Here is a 25,970-nt window from a genome sequence, read left to right as displayed (position 1 = left end):
TCCCAGAATCTCAACGGCCTGCAGAAAGGTCAGCTCTGTGGGACCAGAGCATGGCTCTCCAGGCACTGCGTGGGCCCTGTTCTCTCTCTCTGTCTCTCTGTCTCTCTGTCTCTCTGTCTCTGTCTCTCTCTCTCTCTCTCTCTCTCTCTCTCCCCCCTTTTCCATCCGCGAACCACTAGGCCTTCTCCCCGACGCGTTTGTCAATGAACGTGGCGCCGCCGCTTGGGCCCCGCCCCCCATTCTCTCCCATTGCCCAGGTACCGGCTAATCAGGCGGAGCCCGTGGGTTGCTTAGCCAATAGGGCAGTATTTCGGGCTAGGGCTGGATGCCCCTGTTCTGATTGGCTTGGTGGAGCGTGATTGGCAGGTGAGCTCCCGCCCCGCCCCCGCCCGGAGGGAGGCTGAGCCCCGGGCGGCGCTGTCCACACGCAGCGGGTCCTGAAAGCGGCTTCGGGGCGGCGCGGTGGCGCACTGTGCGCGCCGAGCAGGAGGAGGGCTAGCGCCGGCGGCGCCGGCGGCAGAGCGGGCATTAGAGCCGGCAAGGGCTTCCTCTCAGCACCAACAGCCCCGGCGGCCCCGGCGGCCCCGGCGGCAGGGACCCTCATCCTCTCCTGCGACCCTCGCTCCACGCTGGGCAGACGCGGCGGCTGTCCCGGAAGAGGCAAGCCAGGGACAATCCATCTGGAACCCCGAGAACCGGCAGCGGGGCTCCAAGAGTTGGTAGCGTGAGGTACAGCCAGGCGCCAAGGGGCCGGGAGCTGCGGGGCCCGCGGGAACTTTGAAGGCAGCGGGTCCCGGGCTTTGAGGGTTGCAGCTTCGGGGCTCCCCGGGCTCACAGCTTCAGCAGCTGCAGCATCTCAAGATCCGCCGCGGCCCCTGCGTGACAGGAGAGGGAGTTCTCTGTAACTTCGTCGGAGACGTCGGAGAGCCGGCAGGAGCGAGGTGGAGGGGCTGCTCCGGCTCCAGAGACACGGAGCAGCGGGAGACAGGAAGGACCTGGCGGAGGCCGGAGGGCGGGCAGACCCTCGAGGCAGCAAGACCGAAGCAGCCTGGCAGTCCGCGGCCTCGCTGCCCCGGACTGAGACGAAGGGCCCTGCGCTCGCGGCCTCCTGCGGGCAGCTGCTGGTCCCGCGCCCGGCTCCCCTAGCCGTCCCGGAGGTGGGCCCCTGCGCTATGCCCTCGACGCCGCGCGCGCTTGGGCCGCAGCTTCTCTGGTGCGGGCCGGGAGCCGCCGCTTGAGCCGGCCGAGGAGCGAAGCCAGCCGGAGTTGTGCGCCCGTTCCCAGACCGACTGGCTGAGCACCGTTTCCCGCCTCTCGGCTCAGCTCTCTGCGATCTTCCGCAGGCGGCTCCGAGAGGGACCCCACGGCTGCAGCGGTGTTTTCTGAGCTCAGCTCACCCGGTGCCCGCCCTGGTGGCGTGGTTCCCTTGGCGCCCTGGGCAGCCCTTTGGCGCCGAGAGGCAGCGGCGTGGGCCGGCCTACAGTCTGGAGCGCCCCGATGGAAATACACTGTAAGCACGACCCGTTTGCATCCATGCATAGTAAGTAGGCGGCGAGCTCGCTTCTCTCACTCTCCGGCCGGGATCGGGTTGGGGGTGCCGGAGTGCGGGGTAAGGTACTAAGTCCTGGAGGACTCGGGACCTCTGTGGCTGCGTAGACAACTTCGTAAAGTGCAATGCTTTTAGGCGGCGGACTCGAAACGGGTTTGGCCACCGAGGCCGAAGCGCCTAGTGGGTGAATCCCGCCTCCAGCAACGAGGTAGTGTAGGCAGTGAGCTGTAGCCTTTCTGGAGCTCTAGCAGCTAATTCTCAGAACCTTGGTTCATACGCACAGAAAGCTCGGAACTGGGCCAGTTGGAGGGCAGGAAGTTTAACAGAGGTCAGGGAGAGTCTCAGACTGCGCTCAACATCCCAACTCTGTTGGCGCCGTTTTCATCCACGGGACTGACCAAGACTGATGCTTAGAAGGAAAAGTGGAGCCCGACCAGTCCCCGAGAGTTAAGAAGGGGCACCAGGTCCAGGATTCCAAATGCACCCTGGCTCGAGAAGAGGGGATTTAAAAAATTAACGAAGTCAGAGTCCCTAAGCTACACTTCAATTTAGGCGTCGGTCAGTACATACAGAGATCTTTAAAGACATCATTGGGTCCTTCTCTGTAGGATGTCTACCTTGAGATGGCTTCTCTAATAGAAAGAAAAAAAAAAGGAAAGATAGAAAGAAAGAAAGCTAATTAGTCACATGCAGGCGTCCCTGCCTTCTAAAAGCCTGAGCAGTGTAAGAACGGTCATTTCGGGCACCGGCAGGGCCGTGCTGCCTGACCCACAGGGATCCTGCCAGTTCACCCATTAACACAGCCTCCTATGAGATGAGCGCTCTTCTCACGGTGAGTTAACGCTGGATTAGATTCGGAGATTTCAAGGAAATTCCAAGTGGAACGAATCGTGTTTCCTTTCTGTTGTCTGTAGACTCGGCCAGGGGAAGGCGCCAGGGTTTGGCAGACTGCACTCGGTGCCCAGCTCGGGTCTCTGTGGGCTACAGATCTCAGAGTAACTCCGAGGCTAGCAGCCGGCTGCAAAGCTTGTTTAATCTCAACCAGCCGGGATCCCGCTACTCTAGCCATGGTGGGTCCCCTATTTAACAAAGGCAGTAGAGACCCGGCTAGAGAGAAGGCAGGGTGAAGTCATAATCTTCGCGTCTCCCACCAAGGACCGAGTGGCCTGGTAGCAGGGGAAGGTTTGTTTAGTCAGCCGAAGCGGGCTTTGAGCAGGTCAGCTTCTCTTTGTGTCAATATCCCAGTCGGAGGTAAACCGAGCGGCGACAAGATTTCGCTCAGAGAAGCTGCTTGCTCTGGTCCCAGCCGCAACGATTCCTCCTCGTTTGGAGACTGGGTTTAAGCGGTTTCCAGTCCACCATGGCCCCAGCGTCTCCCGCAGCATTTTCCTGCGCACACTGGGTCTAGAGCCTCTCTGCTCTCACTCAGAGCGAACCTGAAAACAAATGAGTCAGGGGCAACACTCTGAGAGGTGAGCAAGAAGCAACCGGGAGGAAGATGGGTAGGGTTGGCTCCCGTGCTTCTGGCGGAAATCCAAAGGCCTGCACTGCCTCTCTCTGTCCAGAGTTCTGCTGCCCAGAGGTCATGCCCAAGCCCGTGGGGAGACAGCATCAGACTTGGTGGTCTTGCGGTGTGCATCCGTGTGGAGCGGCAGCTCCTTCCAGGTGCAGGTTAAGCAACTGCTACTGTCCCAGCCTTCCTGCCGGGCCTTCAATCTGCCCCCTCCTCAGGAAATGCTCCCTCCTCCCATTCTCAATCTCCCTGGCAGCACAGTGGGGGCTGGGCAAGCCTAGCTTCCAGAGCTTGTGTGAGCCCTTGGCTTCTTTGGAAAGACCTTAGTTCTTATGCCTAAAGCTGTTTGCGTGTACAATGTAATCTGTCTCCGGGTCCTAATTTGCTGGTGATGGGGTCAGAGAAAATAGGTTCTGCAAGGAGACAGGTGTGCTAGGATCCTTCCTTTCATCTTTTTTTTTTCCTGGCCCTGATCAGTTTTTCCTTGTTATCCCCCTTCTTCCCCTATCCCCCACAACCAGTTCTGCACAGGACAGTTTCTGTTGAGAAGGACAGACACGGCTGCAAATTTGGCTTCTGAGTTCAGAGGTACCCCACACTCTATTCCAGTTCCACCCAGCCACTGGCACAGTGGCCCTCTCCCAGATGTTTCCTTCCCTCAAGCATTTTACCAGTTAGTTATAAAGTACTTTTGTGTCCAGTGTCACATCTTAGTATGACCCAAACCTTCTGTTTTATAGAATACGACACTGTGGCTGGAGAAATCAAAGGACTGACAGAACTGTACCTGGTTCTCAGGATAGAGGCATACCATTAGGCTTTGCGGAATTCATGCAAAGGGCAGAAAGAGAAGGCCCTAATCCCAGAGAGGGCAGTGGACTGCTGGCATATCTGCACAGACGAGGTTCTCCCTCTGTGTTGTCAGTATTTACAGCATGAATGCTATGTGTGCCAGCACCTGGCTGTCCACTCCCTGGGATTCTGTTTGCTTGTCTGTGTGTGTACCTTCCTTCTTCTGCTTTGGTGCATTTAGAAAGATTTTCTATGATCCAGGGTCTTGTAGTTCAGTCTTTAGCTGAGCAGAGACATCTCTTTCCTAATAATCTGTTCTCGGTCATAGTTCTTGGGGTTAGGACAGTGCCCTTTGTGGGCCATATGTCCTTAGCAAGGTCTGAAGAGTATCTACAGAAGCCAGCTCCTTCCAGGCCAGAGACACATAGGTCCCAGTGGCATCCACAGTTCCATCATTCTTCTGTCCCCTCTTCAAGCCCTGTTCCCCCAGGTGGAGGCCCAGATCTTTACTTTTGATGTATCTGTGTTTGTCTCCCAGTTTCTATCTAATTTGTTTCCAGCATTTCTGTGCCAGTCTCTGCAAACTCTGCTCCCCTTAGAAATGATCGCTGAGTTCCTGTCTTAACCCAGTGCTTTCCTGGCAGATGGGCCCTCGCCCAGCTGGAAGACACAGTAGAAGGTGAGGTTTGAGTCTCTGAGGAGATGCCAAGCTGGAGCAAAGCCAGAGAGAGAGAGAGAGAGAGAGAGAGAGAGAGAGAGAGAGAAGAAACAGAGCCCCACCCACAGATACCCTGTCTTCCAGAAGTCCCCTTACATTTGCTGGTCTATTCTGATTTTTCCATTCCTTCCCGACTCCCTCTGCCTGCCTAAACTTCTCTGTGTTCTCTCTAGCCTTCCTGTCGTTGCTGCCTGTCTCCACCCCTAGTCTCTACACCCTTTGCACATACCGCCTTTTCGTGGTCCCACTGGCTCTCTCCCTTAGATGTGAGCTTCCCTTCTTATCAATCTCAGATTAGCACCTTTCCTGAGGCCTCAATGGTAAAGTGCTCTGTTGGCAAAGTGTTGGTAAAGGCAAGAGGATCAAGAGGATCCCCCCGGGCCTGCCCAGGAAGTTAAGACAAGTAAGAACCACCCAGGCCAAGTCTGTGTCGGATGTGGACACCTGCCTTAGATTCTGCAAATCCACTAGCCCTGCGGACACAGGGAGGTGGTTTGGAGGATCTGCTGTGATCTAGAGAGACCCAATTGTAGGAGATTCTTCGCAGCTTTTGCTGTGATACAAACCCATAGATTCCCCTACAGAACTGCCTTGGTGTTGAAGTCTTCTGAAGGTTGCCACTGTGTTTTGGGCAGAAGTCTCAATCGTCAGTGGTACAGCAAACAATGATTGCAGATTGGCTGCAGAGGCTGAACCTCCAGATCATATGAGAGATGCTCTGGGCCTTTCAGCTGCCTTTTCCTGGTCCCTGTCCTCCCAGGGAACACACCCCAATTTTGGGCGTACTTTGTTTTACTTACATCCAGGCTGTTCTGAAAAGATTGATTCAACCCTCCCCCGCCCCCTTAGATACTCTTTGCTCCAGATCAAAGCTGTTGATCAGGGTTGCTGTAATCTCTCTGTTATAGGTAAGCTATGTAACTATGTCCCTAGATGTAAGGGACAAATTTCTCTCTTTCTGTTTTTTTTTTTCTTCTCCTGTGTGAATTTTGATGTTTCAGAACAATCAAAATCCCTTAAAGGCACATTTAAAATGTCAGAGGAAGAGGCAGCATACATAGTTTGGAACTAAGTAATGTTATGTCCTAAAAAAAAAAAAAAATGTTTTCTTGGACATACGCCCAAACCTAGAAATTTTGGAAAATAATACATGATTTTTTAAAAGACTCTTTTAAGGAAATAGGTGGTGTTGTGAGAGTTCTATTCCCCATTTTTGGATATTGTTCACGGGCCTGGTTGTAGATAAGCCCTGAACCAGAATGGTGGTGGCTGAACCGTGGTGGTTACTTTCCACTTTAAAGTTGGAGTATGCATGTATGTGTGACCTTGAGGGTGCCTCCCCTCCTCCCACCCTGGCTGCGGTGGAGTTCACTCTGTCCTAGGATAGGAGGTTACCCCTTGTTGCCAACAACAGCAGCATGTTCTTGAACATGTTTTGGCTCCAACCCTCAGCAATGGCAGCTAGTGGCTGATTGACAGCTGAAGTGTCAGTCATGTTACATTGGATCAGGCTGTGTTGACTGTTCTGGTCCTCAGTGTACTCAGGTCCCTGTTTCCCTTCAGAGTGCTCCCGATGTCCAGCCTAAGTGTAGAACTAAGGAGCGGAACAGGCACTTTCTCTGACTCCTTTTACTTAAATACACTCCATGGCACCCGGGAAATCTGGGACTCGGAAGCTTTCTCATTTCTTCCTAACCAATTTAAACCTGCTTGCAGATCGCAAGACATGCCGGACATTTCAGGGGCACACCTTTCTAACAAAACCTGATTCAGTGGAGTGTGCTGTATGCAGAAGACCCTGTGACCCATTTCTTTTGTGTGCTCTGAGAGGGTGCAGTGGTGGTCAATCCTGCACTGTCAACAGCATAGTCTTAAAGGAAGGCTTTAGTTGTTGTTTTTCTTTTTTCTTTCTTTAAATTAAGGCAGCGGTTAGGTTTTGTCTCAGTGATCTGAAAATGCTGGTCATTAAAAAAGAAAGTCTTCAGTTCTTGAGTTAGATTGCTGATTTGAAACCACTTTCCCCCTTGAGATGTAGATATTAGAACAGCCCATTTCACCTTTGAAGACATTTGTTAAAAGAGAACAAATTCCACTATTTTTCTCTCTTTAAATTTGATTATCTTAAGACATAATCTTCTCCCCAGGGTCTTTTCCAGATTCAGCATTGTGTACTAAATTGAGTTCCTGTCATACAGATCCCTTTCACACCTCCCCTTACTCCTGTCCCCAAAAGAAGAGGAAAATGTTAGTAACTAAAAGAAACACAGTGTAGGGAGCTCCTGGTGGCTCAGTTGACTGCCTGCAGATGGTCAAAAGCTGAGACTGGAGTTAGAAGACCATGTATGGTCCTTACATCATCTGCATGATTGACACCAGGTGTAAGACATCTAGCCTGCCAGCCATTTGTGATCTCAGAGGGGTCTGGGTGCTCACAAGGGCACTTGTACTATGTGACTGGTTCTAACCACCCTTCCCCTTGCTTTTTGTTTCTGATCTGTTTCAGGACATGGAGGAGTGAATCAGCTTGGGGGGGTTTTTGTGAATGGACGGCCACTCCCAGATGTAGTCCGCCAAAGGATAGTGGAACTTGCCCATCAAGGTGTCAGGCCCTGCGACATCTCCAGGCAGCTTCGGGTCAGCCATGGTTGTGTCAGCAAAATTCTTGGCAGGTAAAGGCATGGGCTCCAGGCTTCCCTCAATGTTTTAAAGAAAGAGCTAAAAGACAGCCCACAGCTGTTCAAGGTGCCAGTGTCCCCATGAGACTTTGGAGGGCATTTTGCTCTGCACACCCAGCACTTGAGGGTTTACAAAGTCTTTTGAGACCACCCTATTCAAAGTAGCTGTGGAAATTCCTCTTTTCAGTGACACGTGGAATAGGGGGACTTTGTCAGGAGGGACAATGTGCTTCTCAAACAGTCTGCTGAATTATTTTAAAGAACCCAAGAGTAGGAGTCTCTTAAGAATTTCCCCCTAAAACCTCTTAGGTGAGCTTGGGGGCTAAGGAGATGACTGGGAGATCAATAGATTGTAGTACACAACCAGAGTCGAATGTTTCTTTTTCCTTTTTCCTTTTTCTCTGTTGGTGCAGGGCTGTGTACATGTTAAGCAATACTTGTCAGTCCTCAGTGTTTTCTTTTAAATAGCATATTCTATCTTTAAAAGTCAGTTGTATCATGAGCCTTATCATGTTGGCTACAATGTTTCGCTTCTGTGTGTTTTTGTTAACTTTCATAGTGACAGGCATCCTAAGTATGCATTAACTTAGCCAGAGGAAAACAAACTAGCAACAAACACTAACTCTCAAATCTGTCGTTTGAACGTTGCCACTTGACCCCTCAATTTGCTTGCAAGCAAAAATGCTAACAATGACTTCCTCCCAGAGCTGTGCAGACTTTTAGCCTCACATTTATTTAATTTTTTCATAAGCCTCAGCACCAGCCAGGTTTTAAGAAGAGGAAACAAATCTTTCCTAGGCAAACTGACTGGCCAGGATATGTTTGGCTAAGTCAGCCCTTGGGCTGGACTGAGGGCTAAATGACTCTGAGATCCATCTCTCTCAATAACTCCAAACCACATCAATAGGTTCACTTGCTTGTTTATTTAATGTCCTGGGCATGTGATTTGTTTTAGAGCTGCCCTAGCAGACAGGAATGGTGTCAGGTTTATCTGCTCAGGGCTTTCTCACTATTTTTCTCGCTGGAATCAGTGGTCTTCACCTTTGTCCTGTAGCTTGCATTGTGCCTTAACAACTGATGCCTGAACATTTTTGAAGTATTTCTGGAGTTTTCTTGGTGACACTGTGACTCTCCGCTCTTCTCACTGCATCTACTGGGACTTAAGAATTCTCCCAACATATATGGTTTATTCTCCATTTATTATCCATTTTCTTGCCTAACTGTGGCATCAGCTGTGGCAGCCGAGGGTGCAATCCAGGTCTACTTCTCACTCAGCTAAGCAAGAGAGTTCCAGCCTGAGGAGCTTATGAGCTTGGTGGCTTGTTTGGTGGTAGTTTAGGGAGAAAGGTGAGAGCAAGTGCAACAAAGGGAAGGAGCAAGCAGGAGAGAGAGAGAGAGAGAGAGAGAGAGAGAGAGAGAGAGAGAGAGAGAGAGAGAGAGAGAGAGAGAGAGAGAAGAGAAAACAAAGGGAAGAAAGGGTGGTTTTTTAAAAAGGACACAATAGGAAAATACAGAAGAAGAGAGAGCAAGTTGAGAGCCATTTCAGAGGTTACCGGTCTCACTTCTGGAGCTGAATGGTCTCCAATATCTTCTTGTGAGGCTTCTTTGTGGTGGGAAGTTGTGGGGAAGAGAGGAAAGCCCCTTCCTTTGTTTTTACTGAGATGTCTTTGCTGAGCTGACGTTTAGTTAACTATTTGAAAATTTCAAGACAGTGAGAACCTTTCTCAGATATCCAAATGACTGGTTCTCATGGTCTAGAGCTCTGGAGCCCTTTACATCTCCCAAGAAGACTGAGGTGGACAGAGACCCTTCTAAAGTCAAGCCAGCAGCTTCCCGTGGACCAGAATAGATTTGTCACTGGACAGAGTGGCATTCGGAAGTTATGCGCCGCTCCGGTGCCTGGCCGTTTAAGTTGTCAACAATAAATTGGAATTTCATAGCTCATTATTTTCATAACTAAGAACCACAGTGGACAAAATGTCACTCTAATTAGAACTGCCTTTTAAGAAACAAGTTCAGCCCTAAAACAGTGTGTCTGGGAATTTCCAAACTGGGTCATTTCGATCCACAGATCCCCCAACCCCCAGAGGAATTTGATGGGTGCTAAGTGGGTGACAAATCGTAGAGTGTTTGGTGGATAGTGACTGCAAATTTCAAAGGCTGTGTAGCAAGACTGAAGAAGTCCTTGGGAGCAGACAGCTCTCCCTGTTGCCTCAGGAAGGTGTGTGGGTTGCCAGGAGTATAGACATCCACTGTAGACTTCAAGGCTGTAGAGGGCTGGGTATTATATGAAGTCCAAGACAAGAGCAGGACTGCTGTCTCCTCCTCCCGTTGGGAATGCCAGGTCATTTGAAATTTGGTGACATGTCACATGGTAAAATTAAAACAGTGGGGGATTTTAATCCCCAACTGTGCACTCTACTTTATGCAAATTCTCTTTCATCTTTCATTTATTTTTAATTTTTGCAAAATCTTTTTAGTCATTCTGAATTTCTGTCACCATAGCAGCTCTGCAAAGGAATCAGGGCAAATACCTGCCCCTTACCAAAACGGCATAACTGAGGGCGAGAAAGGCTGAGCGAGTTGGTCAAGATCACAGAGCCATTTGGTGTCAGAGCCACAACAGGCAGGCACCTCTCAACTCTCAACCTAATGCTCTTTGTGCTCTTTGCACCGAGGGACACTGTGCTGGTGGCTGCCGCTCTCCTTTTGTCTGTAAGCCAAAGGGCTGCACGGCTGTTTTGCTGAGATGAAAGGACAGTTATTAAGTCCGAATCCTCACTTGACACAGTCTCGAGTTGGGGTTTCGGGGGTGTGTGTTACTTTCTAAGGGTCTGGCCCACGTGTCAGTCAAACGGAAGACAGAAGCCTCGATTGTCGGGACTGCGGGGTCACACAGTTGGCATTGCTCAAGTACGTAGGGCAGGGAGCCCAGGGCTGTGCATGCCAGCCACGTAAGCAGGGGCTTTACCCTGCTGCTGTGCGGGCGCTGTAGTTCCATTGAGACCACGGTGCGGTCTATACATCTGTAAGTGCTGAGACCACCCGTGCCCTAAGGGGAGCCAGTGACTTTTGGTTCAATGAGCAAGTGAAAGATACTTGAGAAAAGACCTTGAAAAGCTCTCCTCAGTGGTAAGAAGCCCAACTACCAGTGCTTCAAAGGTTAGAGTGAGAGCAGAAGCTTGTGGGAAGAGCACTGGAGTCAAAGTCTGTCTCTGTAGCCAGGAGTCGCGCAAGTCTCGTAGTCTCTGACTCTGCTTTCCGTCCATGAAATCCTGCTGGCCTCCAAAGATGAGTGAGGATCAAGGTAACTGGAAGAGCTCCATAAACTCTAGAGCGCTGTGCCAAATGACAAGTTGTTACATGACAGTTAGCAATCCACTTTCTCTTGAGAAGCCGGCAGGACTGTGGAGTCCTCGGGAGATGCCGAGTGCCGTCGAAATAGCTTTCTGTCGAAAGCTATTATCTCCCTGGATTGAACTTTTTTTTTTTTTGTGATTAAAAACATTTTTTTTTTTTAAAGAAAATGTCTTTCAACAATTTTATAAGGAAGATATGTTGAGCTTTGTTTTATGGTTAAACTTTGTAAATGACTTAGTCTTCTCAATGAAAACAAGGACTATTCTTCACTTCTATAATATTCACTCGCTTGGCCCTAGACAGACTTATCTAAGCGGAGAGTTCTAGCAACCCTATACATGTTCCATACTGCTCTGGGTCACATTTCCATCTGTCCATCCATCCATCCATCCATCCATCCATCCATCCATCCATCCAACAGAATCACCTCATTCCTTCCTCCCCCTTCCTCCTCCTCCTCTTCCTCCTCTTTTTCCCCCTCCTCCCCACCCCCTCTTTGTAGCCAAGTCTCCTTAAAACTTGAGATCCCCCTGCCTCCACCTCCCAAGCACTGGGATTACAGATGTGTGCCACCATTTCTAGTGCCTTCCCCTACTTCTTATCTAGGTTTAAACATTATAATTACTGAAATGTCTTTTGGGTTAAAATTTTTCCAACCTCAAGATAATCTTCTTTGAAAGAGGGACTCAAATTCCTCTGTAAAACAGAGGCATCCAGTGACTGCTAGAATTCAGAAAAAGAACCAAGTCATCCCCCAATGGTCTCTCATGCCTCTCTCCTCTCCGGTCTCGGTCTCGGTTTTGCTGTAAAACCCTGACATCCTATTTGCGTTAACGAGGGAAAGCTGATAGCATGGGAATGTCCTTAGCAACAGCCATTTACCTCAGGGGAGGCCTCTGGGAGAGCTGGCAAGAACTGTGGTTGGTTTTTCTGATTGCTCGGGATTTGATTTCTAATACATATTTCCCATTAATGCTGGAATTCAACACTCCCTTTAATTTTACATCAGCTATTGTTTTTCTCTTTTGGAAAACACAATGTAGTACAGGGAACAGCTTGAGAGAATGCTGGAAATTCTGCTGGGGATGGGAGAGCCAGCAAACTGAGAAAGGTCCACACCACCTTTCTGAGGAAATTTTAGTTCAAGAGTCAAAGCACCTCAATCCTTTGTTACCCGAGGAAGACATTTAACCAGCATAAAGCCATTTTATATCACAGAAACACTAACTGTCCAGTCACTTACTCTTCTAAAGCAATTTATGTGCTTTAGAGTGGCTAGAGGACCAAGAGGAAAAACTAACTTGCATTTAAAAAATAATCTGTAAATATGTATTTTATGATTTATATTATCAATATACTATACTATACTATACTATAATACAATACAAGTTGTGCAGGAAATTTGAAACTTTTTCATAGCACATTAAGAGTAAAGAGAAGCTAGTATAATTAATTTTAATTATGAATTTTATTTAGCCCAGTGCATACAGATTGTCATTTTAACATAGAACAAATATACAAAATTATTAGTGGGCTGGCCAGATGGCTCACCTGGTCAAGGTGCTTGCTGCCAAGCCTGGTGACCAGGATTCAATCCCTGGGACTCCATGGAGGAAGGACAGAACTGACTCAGGAAGATTGTCCTCTGAGCTTGGCACACGTGTACATGCATGGAGCCACGCGTATACACAAAATGCATAGTTTTTAGAAATAATGCTTTAAAAAACCATCGAGATATTTAATAGCCTTTTTCATACTGTATTTAAAGATCTGTTTACATTTTCAGTGCTCCACAAGTCACACTTTGCAAGTTTCAAATGCTCATCCTCTTTGTGGGCTCCCATGGCTAATCATGGCTAACTATGGTCCTCTCTTCTTGCGTCTAGGTATTATGAGACAGGAAGCATCAAGCCGGGGGTGATTGGAGGATCCAAACCAAAGGTCGCCACTCCCAAAGTGGTGGAAAAAATCGCTGAGTACAAACGCCAAAATCCTACCATGTTTGCCTGGGAGATCAGGGACCGGCTGTTGGCAGAGCGAGTGTGTGATAACGACACAGTGCCCAGCGTCAGCTCCATCAACAGGTGAGACGGGGGCTTTGGGTGGGGCTGCTGTACTGAAAGGTCTGTGTGTGCCTCTTGAAGATCTGGGTCTTCTCCTTTCACTCTCTGTGGATTAGTTACCAAGGGAGAAGACAGACAGATGGTGCTGGACTCAGCTCCTGGGGGAGCACATCATGCCAATGCCCAGGCCACTTGTGTTTTCTGAGTCAGGAGTGACTGACATCCCTGGGTTCATCTGCCTTTGTGGAGCACTCTGTATAAACTGTCCTGATTATCCTTTTGCAAACATCCCTACCCCCGGGGGCTAACTCATCTCAGAGGTTCCCAGGCAGACAGTCCAGCCTCCAGTTTGGATGGAGGTTGAACTGCTTATGTGAGGGAAACAGAGTCCTTTTTGGGCTGAGCACATGTGGCTCCTTGTCTGCCCTGTTTCTAAACTGAAGAGAGCCCAGGACACTGTCGTGGGATTTCTAATGATTCTAATGTGGAAGCTTCAGGATACTAAAGTGTTCTGGAGACAAGGAGATGCCTGGTCCTATGCATCCTCAGATCTCACCCAGGGAGTGAAAAGACACACAGAAATACACCCTGGCACCAGGCATGGCATTGTTGTGGACTCCATAGTGGCATCCTCTCTAGTCTCTTCCTCACGAGCTAAAGCATATTGACTGACACCACCAGAGCCTTAAGGAGGAATTTCTGACTAGGCATGGCTGTGCTAACACACACGTGTGATTTCAGCAGTGTGATGACAGTGTTTCTGAGACCAGCCTGGACTACATAGCAAGAGTCCAACTCAGAAAATAAAATACTACATAAAATGAAAATTACATTCTGTGAGAAATGTTTCTTTTCTTTTCCTTTCCTTTATCTTTTTTCTCTCCTTTATCTTTTTTCTTTCTCTCTCTTTCTCCCTTCCTTCCTTCCTTCCTTCCTTCCTTCCTTCCTTCCTTCCTTCCTTCTTTCCTTCCTTTCTTTCCTAATGAGAGAGAGTCTTACTCTGTATCTTTAGTTGGCCTTTGGAAAAACTTGTGTACTTGAAATGATCCTCCTGCCTCAGTTTCCTGAGTGCTGAGGTCACACACATGTGCCAATACTCGAGGTAGTACTACCAAAGAAGGTACTTTTCTGTTATAGATAGATCCATTTGAGCCTATAGTTGGGAGCTGGGGGTGTAGCTCAGGGGTTAGAGGGCTTGTCTTACATACATGAAGCCCTGGGCTACACCCTAGTACCACGTAAACCTGGTACACTGGTACATGCCTATAGTCCCAGTGGGGTTACAGTAGGGGCAGGAGGATCAAAATCATCCTTAGGTGATATGGAGAGTTCTAAGTGAGACATGAAATTCTACCTCCAAAATCCAAAAAACAAACAAGTTATTTTTCCTTTTATAAGTAAATTGCATTATGGAACAATGGTAACTCTGCAAGTTGGGAAGAGAGTTGGCAAACCAGAGATCCTAGCTACTTCCCTAGTGAAATTTTAGTGGAAGAATGTGAATTTTGCTAATACATACTATTATTATAGTATACAATATATAGTACACAGCAGTAATAATACTACTATTAGATACTATATGTGCGTAATTTAAAATTTTCTAGTAAAATGAAATATGTATAATTAATTGTGGTTAGATTTACTTGACCCCAAATATAGGGGAAAAAAGTATTTCAATGTACACTCAGTATGAAAAATGTTAATGAGCTGTTTAACATTCTCTTTCTAGATACTAAGATTTAAAATGCGATTTGCAGCACAAATGGACTTATCCTAGATATATACCAGCGCTCATCCATGCTCCTGTTCCCTTGGATGAGCGCCATACTGCTTAGGTCTCTGTAAGCCAGGAGGGGTCGTCCAGCTGAGGGGGTCGTTGGAGAATGTAGAGGGAGAAATGGAGGCAATATTAGAGAAGTTGGTCCTCTCTGCAGAGTAACCTTGGGCAAACGCTTGATTGGGATTTGGAGAGCCCACAGGTTTTCCCAATGTAGGGTACACACACAATGACATTGCCCACAGAATAGCTGCCCATGAGGAGCACAAACTCTGTTGCCTGTGTGGGTAGGGCCAGGCAGATGGCTTCTAATGAGGGAAGCAGGCCGGGTATGAGACTAGAGACTGCAGTGGCGGTGAGACAGCACAGCCCTGTGGGTGGGCAGCTGTTACCAAGTCCCCGAGTGTCTGCCGGGAGAGCGGGTCTGAGTCTTCTCACTCCTCAAGGGAATCTAGACACCAGGAGCTCTGTGTGGAGGTGGATGCGTGCACATGAAAAACAACTAGGCTTTTAAATAGTGGCAATTGATTTCGAGCATAGATAGCATTCCTATCTTTGCTCTACATGTTTCTTTGAGATAACTTACTTTGGGCTTAAATGTAGTTTTAAATTACATTTGTTTATTTATTCATCACACCTCATCCTTGCAAAGGCAGAAGCAGTTGGAGGTGTAGCAAAGGCTGTGGATGGAGGACTTGAATGAATGGTCCAGGGACATCAGGCATGGCTGATTCTAAGTCTAGGGCGGTACCACTGGAGGCTCTGGTGCTGGTGACTGCAGCCACAGCTAGACTCTGGGACCCCCTAGGGCATCTTAGCCCATAGATGTGGCTGGCTGAGTGTATCTTCTTTCTATCTGTGGCCTGCCACAGCCCTCGGGCCTGCTGTGGTCCTGTGTCAGGTGTAGAAGGTGAAGCCCGGACAGGAAGGCCAGGGGAAAGATGCTTAAGATGGAGATGAGCGTAGAGTCAAGGGTAAGAGGAGGCCTGGTGTCCATGTCCTAAAGGTCTCTCTGCAAGCCACCTCCCGTGAGGAGGAGGCCAGAAGGAGACGTCACTCTTCTTTCCCTATTTCAGTCATCAGGGCTGACAAGGTTTGCTGTCTACTGATACCAAGAATCCTTAGATCTTTCCAGCACTTCTCCCCAGGGCTCCTGCTGGGGATTCCCCTCTGCATGTTCAGTGAGGGTGCCTCAAATGTGAAGGATTCTCTTGCCAATGCACCCTGACTCCAGTCTCCTTGGAAAGCCTGTACTATCCACTACAAAATTGCTTTTTGATAAGAAGGCAGAGTCTGTTGCAAGTGTCAAGAGAAAGAGTTCCTAGCTCTCTCCTAGCATGCCCTCACCAAGGCAAATTTTCACTGTTTCTCTATTTCAAACACTAGAGAGAAGGTGATATCTGTGTTTATATTTGTTCTAGTAGCCATGGGGTCCTCTCTATCCCTCACCCTAGAGGCACCATACTGATGTCTTCAGGAGCCAACTCTGGAAAGAATGCTGATGTGGGGCTAAATATCACTGAAGCAGTTCTATCAGGCTGGTGGGAGACAGCCTGGGACTTAAGTCACTCTGCTCACTTGAGATGCTGCATTTGGGAGTCTTGAGGGCCAGGCAGAGTCAGGGCAGACGGAGCTGGTGAGTGGTGAGGGGTCTTTTTTCTTCTCATCCAGTTCTGTGGCTCTAAATGAGTGGCCAAATGCTGGGACAAGTGGCATTTCCAATTAAGTGTGTGTGTGTGTGTGTGTGTGTGTGTGTGTGTGTGTTACTGGCTCAGATCAGATTTTATGGAAAACCTCAAAGGTTACACATATTTGCTATCTACTCCGTAACCAACAAACCCCAAAACATCTTTGCAGGGGTTGGAGGTCCCTGGCGAAGGATGGATTGTTCACTACTTTACTTAGCTATTTTTGTTTTGTTTTGTTGGAGTTGGGCTCACCTTGTGGCCCAGACAGCTCCCTAACCACCTGCCTCAGCCTCCTGAGCGCTGGCCTTCCCACGCCAGCATGCCAGCCTTACTTCTCCTTAATCTTTGACAGCAAGTCTTTTGAGATGCTCCTTCACTCCCTCTTTTCCTTCTCATGGGCAGCAGACCTCAGTTTGGCTGTGGGTCCACCCAGAGAGGTCCCAGATTTTTGGATCCTCTGTGTAGCCTGTACACCTCTCAGTGTTGAAGGCAGCTTCAGTACTGTGGTTATTTCTCGTTCTGCATTTTTTTTAAAATAGCAATTTTAGCAGTGTGTGTGTGTGTGTGTGCGTGTGTGTGTGTGTGTGTGTGTGTGTGTGTGTGTGTATGGTTGTCGTTGTTGTTGTTGTATGTGTGTGTATCTAAGCCAGAGCACCATGTCAGGAACCATCCATGCTCAATCAGTATTCTGCCTTAGTGTTGAGGCAGGGCCTCTCAGCGAGACCCAGCGCTTGGTGATGATCTAGTCAGCCATTTTGCAACGGACATCCTCTGTCCATGCCTTCTGAGGCTGGGATTACAGACAGGCTGCTCAGCATTTTTGTGAGTTTCTCAGATCTGAACTCTGGTTCTCATGTTTGCCTGCCAAGCGATTCAATTGCTGAGCTATCTCCTCAGCCCTTACCCCGCTTTTGAGACAGTTTCATGTAGCCCAGGCTGGCCTTGAACTTGCTATGCAGTCAAAGATGACCGTGAGCTTCTGACCCTTCTACCTTTACCTTGGGGTGCTTGGATCACCCCGAGCCTGACAACAAGGCCTTGTGTACGTATACACTGGGCAGGCACCGCACCAGTCAGCTACATCCCCGGCCCCAGCGTACCTTTTCCAGGGCACCATGATGTCTATTTTTGTATACATTTAATGTTTTTTTGTTTACAGTATAATTTTGTGAGAGGTGGTGGGATATGGTCGTAAGAGGACCTAGTTTTTCAAAGGAGGGGAACAGTGCCTGAACGGGATCCTTAAATGCTTACAATGGAAGACCCTTTAGATTCTGAAAAATGGATTTTAAGTCCAATTAGCTTCTGTGTTTCATACAGGACCTGGTTAACAGAAGGAACTACTTCCTTCAAATACATCTCAGGCCTGGGAGGTGGGGGTCTGGACTAACCGTGTCCTGTGTGCGACCCTGGCTAAATAACTGGAGTCTGCCGGGCTTCAGTCTCTCGGTCAGTAGTAAACCACGTTACCCTAGGCCACGCTTGGCATGCTTCTGCTCGGCAATATAGAACTAGCCTTACATATTTACTTTAGATATGGTCTCACTCTGGACCCCAGGCTGGCCTTGAACTCAGATCCTTCTGCTTCAGCCTCCTGAGTGGTGGGATCACGGTTGTTCCATGTGCCTGAAGGAAATGTGGAGTGTCTGTTTTAGAGTTGAAGCTTACTGTTCATCTTTATGAAGACAGCAGTGAGGATCAGCTTGGGTGACATTTATTACTAGCCACACCTGGCTGGTTTATTAATTCAGCCCTAATAGTAATAACAGTAATCTCATGAGGGGTAGGAATAATTCTTACTCTCATTTTTCAGATGAGGGAACTGAGGTAGGGAAACTGAAGGCTGAATTTGAACTCCAGTGCTCTGGTTCTGGGGCCTGTCCATTTACTCCCTGTGCTGCTGTGGCCTGTTAGAGGTTCAAGACCTCTCATACCACTTTGCCAGTGATTTACAGGTATTGGAACAGACAAGTGAAAAATATACTTTGTTTTGTCTATTGACAAATTTAATAAAAAGTTAGGATTTTAAGTTGGACTTTAGTAGGAAATAGAATATATATCTAACATCTATATACATATCTGCTACATTATTACACACACACACACACACACACACACACAAATTAGATCAAGGTGGCCAAGATGGCTCAGCAGGTAGTTACTTGACATATCTTGTGGTATCCCAAGTTTATCCCTTCAACCCCTATGGTAGAAGGAGTAAATCAACCCTGGAAGTTGTCCTTTGACTCCAGCATGTGCCCTGTGGGGCACATGCATGTGCATGAGCACACACACTCACACACACATACACTCACACACACATTCACACACACATGCTCACACACATACACACCCAAATACACAAATAAATTTAATCTTGAAAACCTTTTTAAAAACCAAGTTAAGTAGCAACATAATTTAAGAGCGCAAGAAAAGGGGTTCTTACTCCCAGGTCTTTTTAAAATATAGTCTGTGTTTGCTTAATGGAAACAACTACTTTGAGAATTGTAACAAACAAATGTGTGTGTGTGTGTGTGTATATACATATATACATATATACATATATACATATATATATATATATATATATATATATATATATATATATATATATATTCAATACATTTGAGAAGGTGTTTAGGCTGACTCATCAGAAAATGGTCCCAGACTTCACTCAGGTGGCCAGGACTCTGCTGCTCTGTGGTTAGGCCTGTAGCATCAATGAACAAGTCCATTCCAGAGCTACTGGTGTCAAGTGCCCCAGGTGCTAGCACCAGGCTGCGTGTAAGGTCAGGCAGAGGCAGAGCTGACTGCCCAGTGATGTTAACAGACAGCATCTGCTACTTCTGTCCTTCCTGTGCAGAAGCTGGGACCCAGGGCAGCCTTGAAACAAGCATTCAGATACAGTGGTTATCATGTGTAATGTGCAGGAGATGAAAACAGCGTGCACAGCTTAATCCTGGTTTGTTGGTGGAGAATGGAGTTTTGAAACAGCGGCGGGGATGTGGGTATAACTATGTATCCAATGTGAATGTAGTGGGGTTTTTTCCTTTTTCTTCTGAGATGGGGTCTTGATAGTTCAGGCTGGTCTCAAACTTTCCATCTTTTGTGCCTCAGATTCCCAAGAGCTGGGATTATAGGCACGGGGAACCACACCTCATAGATATCTTCCTTATACTTATGTGTTATCCACATAGTCTGTAGTGGAGCTGGGGAGATGGCTGAGGGATTAGGGGGGCTCAAAGGGCTTGCCCTGTGAGAACAGGGACCTGATTTCAAGTCCTTAGAATCCACATTTATAAAAGCTGGTTGAGTTCTGTGATATGACTCAGCCAAGTGATGTTGCAAGACACCAACCTGAGTGCTTGCTTGATCTTTGGAGGAGATCACTCCAAAAGTGATCCAGACCAGTGACTCCTGGTCACTGGCTAGCCAGCTACTCCGAGTAACGACATCCAAGGTTGTCTCTTGAATTCTACACATACTCACACAATGTACATGGGAATCTACAGACGCATGCTCAGACACAGAAATGTAAAAAGTAGCTTATAATGAACACAGAATACTTTAATAATCAAGTAAAGCTCTACCAAGTGTCCTGTTAAATACGAACAGTTTGAGCCTGGAACAGAACTTTTCTAGAGAAAGCTAACATTTTATTATATCATGCCTCACCCATTTCCAGAGACTTTTGGGTGTCTTTGTTCTGTGTTCAAAGAGGCGTTGTGCTAGTGGTCTCTTGAAGCCCCCCACTGATCCTGCTGGAAGGATCCATCAAGGCTCCCCAAGATCCAGGAGAGCATCAGAACTGCCAGGCTTCGGGAAAGAGAAGTCACTGCAGCCTTTATCTTTAAATAGAGATTCCTGCAAATTTTTAATTTTTTATAAAAGTATTTGATTACTTAAAATAAAGAACAATTTATGGGAACTCCCTAGTTGAGCTGAGGCCACCATGGAGCAGTCTTGCTCAAGGTCACAATCAGGTTCGTGCTAGAACTGCAACAAAGATTCCGGAAAGGCAAACGGGGGCCTTCTGGCTCCCGGCTCTGTGCTCTTTTCTATGATAAAGTTTGTTGGTTTTAACTTAATAAAGTTTTACTTTTTCAAGTGTTCCATCTGTTGAACCTGCTCCAGTGTCTTTGGCAGGAGCTAGGGCATCGCTATCCTATGTGTTTCTGCTGTAAATGACAGGGGCTCTGTGCTTTGAAGTCAAGTTGATGTATCCTCTGCTAACGCACTCCCAAAGGCTACCCTGGCCAGGGAACCTGGAACCTCCAGTCTCTCGGAGAGCACAGCTGGAGTGATTTGTAGTTGGGCACTGTCTACAGAGTTTGTCAGATAGGACCAGGGGGATGAGTGTGTCCCGAACTTTGCCTTTGGGTCACTGTTTTGGCTTTGCCCCACATTTGTTTACTGACTCTCTGTCTTTGGCCAACTTTCTGGCATGTTTTCTTTTTGTTGTCATCTACATGATTAAACTCTGGAAACAGCAACAAGCACTACAGCTGAGATCCTCCATGTGGGGTGGATCTGAGCTGGCTTCTTGGTGAAGCCAAGCCAAGTGCTTTCTCTGGGTAGCACTTGAACCCTTCAGTGACACACATACCCTCCCTTGCTGATTTCCCTGGTGGGTGCGCTAATCTTATTTGTGGAGCCTTTACAGCCAAGAAACCAACATGGGAGCACTGCCAGAGGACAGACAGATTGCCTGGTTCAGGTCTTCTGTTCCATGGGTGGTGGATGAGCTCTAGAGAGGGGAAGGATCTTTGATAGCATTGCAAATGCACCTGAGAGACAGGTAGGCCACCTGGGACCAGTATCACATCATCTTCTTTCTTCAGAAAAAGAAGAACTCAGCCAGGTGTGGTAGTGCACACCTGAGATCCCAGCACCTAGTAAGAGAGGCAGGAGGATCAGGAAGGAGTTCAGGGACAGCCTTTGGTACATAGGGAGCTTGAGGATAGATGAGCTATATATGAGATTCTATCTCAGAAAACTAAACTAAACCAAAGCGTGCTTATACACACACACACACACACACACACACACACACACACACACACACACACATACATACAGAGATCAAAGAGGCTCTGAGGGTCCAGGAGTGATTGGTGTAAGCCACCCAAAGACAGCCATGGGAAAAATCCTCTCAGAACCCCTAATTCCCAGCCTGGGCTCATAATCTTCCAATTCGGCTCTTCTCCTGTGTCGCTGTTTACCTAGCTAAGGTCTCTTTCCTCTCTCTCTCTCTCTCTCCTCTCTCTTTCTCTCTGTCTCTAAGACAGGGGCTTGCTGTGCAACAGGGGATAACTTTGAACTTCTGATGTTCTCCCCCCTTCCCTCCCCCCCCCCACCACGTTCAGTTTATTTCTTGCTGGGGTTGGAGTCAGGGCTTTGCTCACGCTGGGCAAGTCCTCTATCAAGGGAACCACATCCCAGCCTCAGGGTCTCTTTCCTTCTCAATGCTAAATAGTCATTTGTTTTTTCCCCCAACTGCCTCTAGGATCATCCGGACAAAAGTACAGCAGCCCCCCAACCAGCCGGTCCCAGCTTCCAGTCACAGCATAGGTAAGAACTTTTAAAAAAATTTGAAAATCTAATGGGCTCCAAGTATTCTAAAGAACTTTTAATCATTCTTATGGACAGATAATTCTGCATAAAACACTTCACACGCGTCCTAATGCTCCTTCTTTGTCATTCTCCAAGGGCTGAACCTGGCAAATGAATTTTATAAATACTGCTAAAAGGTTTTGAATTTTACTGATTATTATGATAAATAGCTTTCACCATGAGACAGAAAATTGAAATCTAAGCCAAAAAAAAAATCCACTAATGGGGGTCTATAGAATGTCAGATAATTAAAGTAATAAATCAAGAAAGGGATACTTATTCATAACATTTTCTGCACCATTAGTCAGTAAGTAGTTTTGAATGTGTTTTTTTCTTCTTCTATAACTGGCCTTCTGCAATGCTTTGTGCGCTTGCAGTCTTGAGTGAAGATGTAGTAAAAGTTCTCAAACTTTTTTCTCTCCCTTGCTTTTGCTTCACCCTCTGTACTCTGCCAACTGTTGAAGGCTGTCTGTGGTCTGCGTGGTTTCTGAGGTCCACAGGGGAGATCTGAGTGACTGTGACTTGCTAGGGCAGAGTCCTAATTCACCACACTCAAAAGTCTGAACTTTTCTCTTGCTCCTCTTCAAAGAGGAGTTGAAAATGACATTTTTAGTCAAGGCATGTTCTTGATGTTATTTCTCCACTTGGGACAAAGGAATACTTGTGGGTTGCCGGTGTCTGGAGGGGCAGTTACTCTGTTGTAAGAAAGCCAGTGACTGTTCAGTAAGCTTCTGCAAGTTTGGGTGCCACAAACCCCAAGAATTCTGCAGAACTGCAGATTGTGTATTATTCCTGCACATTTATCACAGTTAAATCTGTGTGTGTGTGTGTGTGTGTGTGTGTGTGTGTGCAATGTGTGTGTGCTTACTTGAAGAAGCCAGTAGAGGGCGCTGGATCCCTTGGAGCAGGAGTTACAGGCAATTATGAGCTATTTGATATGGCTGCTGGGAACTGAACTCAGGTCCTCTGGAAGAACAGCAATTAACCAGTGAGGCTTCTCTCTGGCCTCCACTGCCATTCTTTCTTTCAATAAAAACCTGGTGATGAGAAAGCTGTCAGAGGCCTGGCTTCTAGTTCCCCACTTCTGTCATTAACTCACCCAGTCAACTAGATGAGTGTCTCAGCTCTGGGCACCAGTTTTCTTGTTGTTGGTTGAAGGGTCACAAAGGTGTTTCCTGAGGCTTCTGGTCATCTAGGATGACTCTTTGAATGAAGGTAAGACAGAAGTCCTCCCTGCCCGGAAACTATTCTCATTCAACACTGTCATTTGAAACACATTGCTATGCACTTGTTATGTAGAGCCTGGTGATTAATGCCGGACAAAAATTCCTGTTCTCAAGGGCTTCCAGTCCCGTGGGGGAAATGTGGGAAGGGAATTTGGGAAAACACAACAAAAACAAAAAAAGCAAAAACAGAAAACAAAACTCCACTACCACTACCAACAACACAAAACAAAGAAAAAAACCAAACCAAACCAAACCAAACAAATAACAACAAAAACCCTAACCAAAGCCCAGAAAACAGGTCTGCTTGCTGAGCAAAAGGGAGCCTCCTCTTTGCTGGGTGGAATGGCCGACTGAAGAGGGTTTCCTGGGTAGGGGAGGGGTGTTTGTGGCTGACGTTCATTTGGCTTTAACTGTTCCAGAGTGAGCAGCACGAAAAACAAAACAAAACTCTCTTTCTGTATTATCAGGAATAAATTCTACAGTAACTCAGTAGAGTGATACGTTTTGCCCCAGAAATGTCTATTAAAAGCCTGTCTCACATGTATATAGCCTCACAAAGTGTCTGAATTTATTGGACATTGAGGGCCCTAGACCTCAGAGGTTCAGTGACTAGTCATAGGTGAAGCCAGAACTGGAACCTGGGTCCTCTGTGCCCTGTGTAATTACAAAATAACTAGGCAAGTGTCATTGGCTGTGCCGGTGACATGGCCAAGCCTGGCTTCCATGGACTGTTGTTTAAAGTGCCAAATGATCTTTCAAAAATATTTTTGGTTGTTTTTTTTGCACGTTGGTACAGAAGAGGTGGTGGGATTTGCATAAACCTATCTTGAGGAGCTTTTTCTGGTGAAGACAAAGAGAAGTTAGCAATTTCTGCTTTGGTGTCTCTTAAGAAGATTCTTAAATCAAGCTCAGATGTGAGCAGAAAGGCGCCGTGCCCTTTAAATCCCAGAGGCAGGTGCTGTCTCTGCTCCAGGGAACAGGGAACATGACTTATCACCCCCAGCCACATCCTGCTTTGCAAAAGACTCCACCTGCCTCCAGCTGGTGGCTCATGGAGAGGTGTGAGAATGGTCTGCTGGTCTTCACCAATGGAGGAAGAACCTCTACATCCCAGAAGTGGAAACCCAGCCATGTAGTTAGCGAGGATCCTTATGGATCCCCTGGACTCTAGACTAGGTGTCACTGGGAAACTTACTGAAGTCTCTTCTCCTCCTGACCACTAGGGACATAAAGACCTGGCCCTGGCCACAATAAGTCGCCACCTCTGTTTCCACTTCTAGGAAGGGAAAAATTAGAACTGAGGAAAAGTTTGGAGCTGCTTAGCCAGATCACCTGGAATGGATTTGCCTTGTGAAACTAACTCTCTTCATTTGGCAAATAGAAATACTCAGTAGGGCCTGGGCTGCCGCAGGGATCTGGGGAAAGCATGATACCTGTGGGGATATATCATCGGTCTCCAGTGTTCACCAGTGGAGAGCGTACTTCTTATTACACTTTACTTAGTGTGTCTGTGTGTGTGTGTGTGTGTGAACACATGCATGGATGGAGTGTAAGCAGAGATGAACATGACTCCAGAATGTGTCTAGGTGTCTTTCCAGCACTGGAGGTGCCACCAGCTGGTGCCCTGCCCCCCCATCCTCTTGTGTCCTGCACCCTTGGACTGCCTGGGATCTTAGTACAGTCCCCTTTTATTCTGTGCTTGTATTCCCTTTCTGCTGGGTCAGGGTGGGTATCCTTGAGCTGGCACTCTCCCTTCTGTGGCAGCTGTACCCAGCCCAGTGTATCTAGTGAGCACCTTTGTGACAGGCCGGCACCCCTCTCCTTCTGCAGTGTCTACAGGCTCCGTGACGCAGGTGTCGTCGGTGAGCACCGACTCCGCAGGCTCCTCATACTCCATCAGTGGCATCCTGGGCATCACGTCCCCAAGTGCTGACACCAACAAGCGCAAGAGAGATGAAGGTAAGAGACGGCTGCGCATCCCTGCCAGGGGTGGACCAAGCAGGGTCTGTGAGGAGCACTCGCGGAAGGCAGGAAAAAAAAGTGCCAGCAGAAGATGCTTAGCTGCAGAGGACTGGAGTTGCCAGGGCCTGAGCCTTTCCTGAACAGGAAGGGGGACAGGTACCCGTGTGGGACTCCTTCCTCCTCCCATCTTTACTCCTTGGGTGAGAAAAGCCACTGTGGCCTTTAAGAGGATCCTGAGAACAGATATGGTGCCCCAGGGCTGCTGTGTGTCTGAGCTCAGCACCAGTGTCTCCTTTGTGGGTTTTGGAGGCAGGAGAGGGGTTGGGTAGGACAGCTGTTGCTTTGTCCTGCAGTAAGGGACACAGGTTGGGAAGAAAGGGCCAGGACGGAAACACTCCTCTGGAGAAAGTGGAGCAATGGTGTTGGACGGTGGAGGGAAATAAATAACGTCTCATTTTGGACTTGAGCGGAAGGAGCCCTGGGGCCTCCTGGGGATTTACAAAGAGACAACTTCTTCCTGTGCTTCCTGAACAATTGCAGCTAGCCACCTGTGTGGGACACATGTTTCATGGTCCCCTTCTGCTGGATGGGCCAGTGGCACTGGCTGACGTTAGCTAGTTTGAGAAGAGAAATGACCACTTGGAAGTCTTAGTCTGAAAATGTGTGGTGAGTGTGTGTGTGTGTGTGTGTGTGTGTGTGTGTGTGTGTGTGAGTGTGTATGTGTATGTAAGGGTGTCTGTGTGTGAGTGTGTATGTGTATGTAAGGGTGTCTGTATATGTGAGGCTATTTGTGTGTGAGTGTCTGTGTGTGTGTGTGTGTGTCTGTCTGTGTGTCTGTGTGAGCTGGTCTAGGGCTGGAGAGCAGAGTTACAGAATTTTGATTCAATTATCTATTTGCTGGCACAATTATTCCTTAGCATCATGTAAGGGACGTGTGTTCTCATGAATATATGCCTAACTATTTAAGATCTGTAACTAGAAAATTTAGTCAGCTCAGTGGTGGGTTGGCCTGGGGTCTGTGTGCGCGAGGCATT

At 47.7% G+C, this 25,970-nt stretch overlaps 1 protein-coding gene across 4 annotated transcripts in view; it reads left to right on the top strand.

Annotated features, from left to right (window-relative positions):
* Pax5 (paired box 5) overlaps positions 1-25,970 on the top strand; it is a 187,195-nt gene that overhangs the window by 5,552 nt on the left and 155,673 nt on the right. Inside the window, exons 1-5 of one of the 4 annotated variants that reach the window (XM_052176399.1) lie at positions 443-1,540; positions 7,076-7,241; positions 12,494-12,691; positions 21,642-21,706; positions 24,805-24,933. In XM_052176399.1, coding sequence (XP_052032359.1) covers positions 1,498-1,540; positions 7,076-7,241; positions 12,494-12,691; positions 21,642-21,706; positions 24,805-24,933 — 601 coding nt within the window. In that variant the 5' untranslated portion in view covers positions 443-1,497. Of the gene's footprint in view, positions 1-442; positions 1,541-7,075; positions 7,242-12,493; positions 12,692-21,641; positions 21,707-24,804; positions 24,934-25,970 lie in introns of those variants that run through there. The other 3 variants (XM_052176398.1, XM_052176401.1, XM_052176400.1) reach the window with 3 other exon arrangements.

Source organism: Apodemus sylvaticus, chromosome 3 (genome assembly GCF_947179515.1).
Source record: "Apodemus sylvaticus chromosome 3, mApoSyl1.1, whole genome shotgun sequence".
Lineage (NCBI taxonomy): Eukaryota > Metazoa > Chordata > Mammalia > Rodentia > Muridae > Apodemus > Apodemus sylvaticus.
The sequence above is the reverse complement of the archived record's forward strand: the minus strand, read 5'-3'. Positions and strand labels throughout refer to the sequence as shown.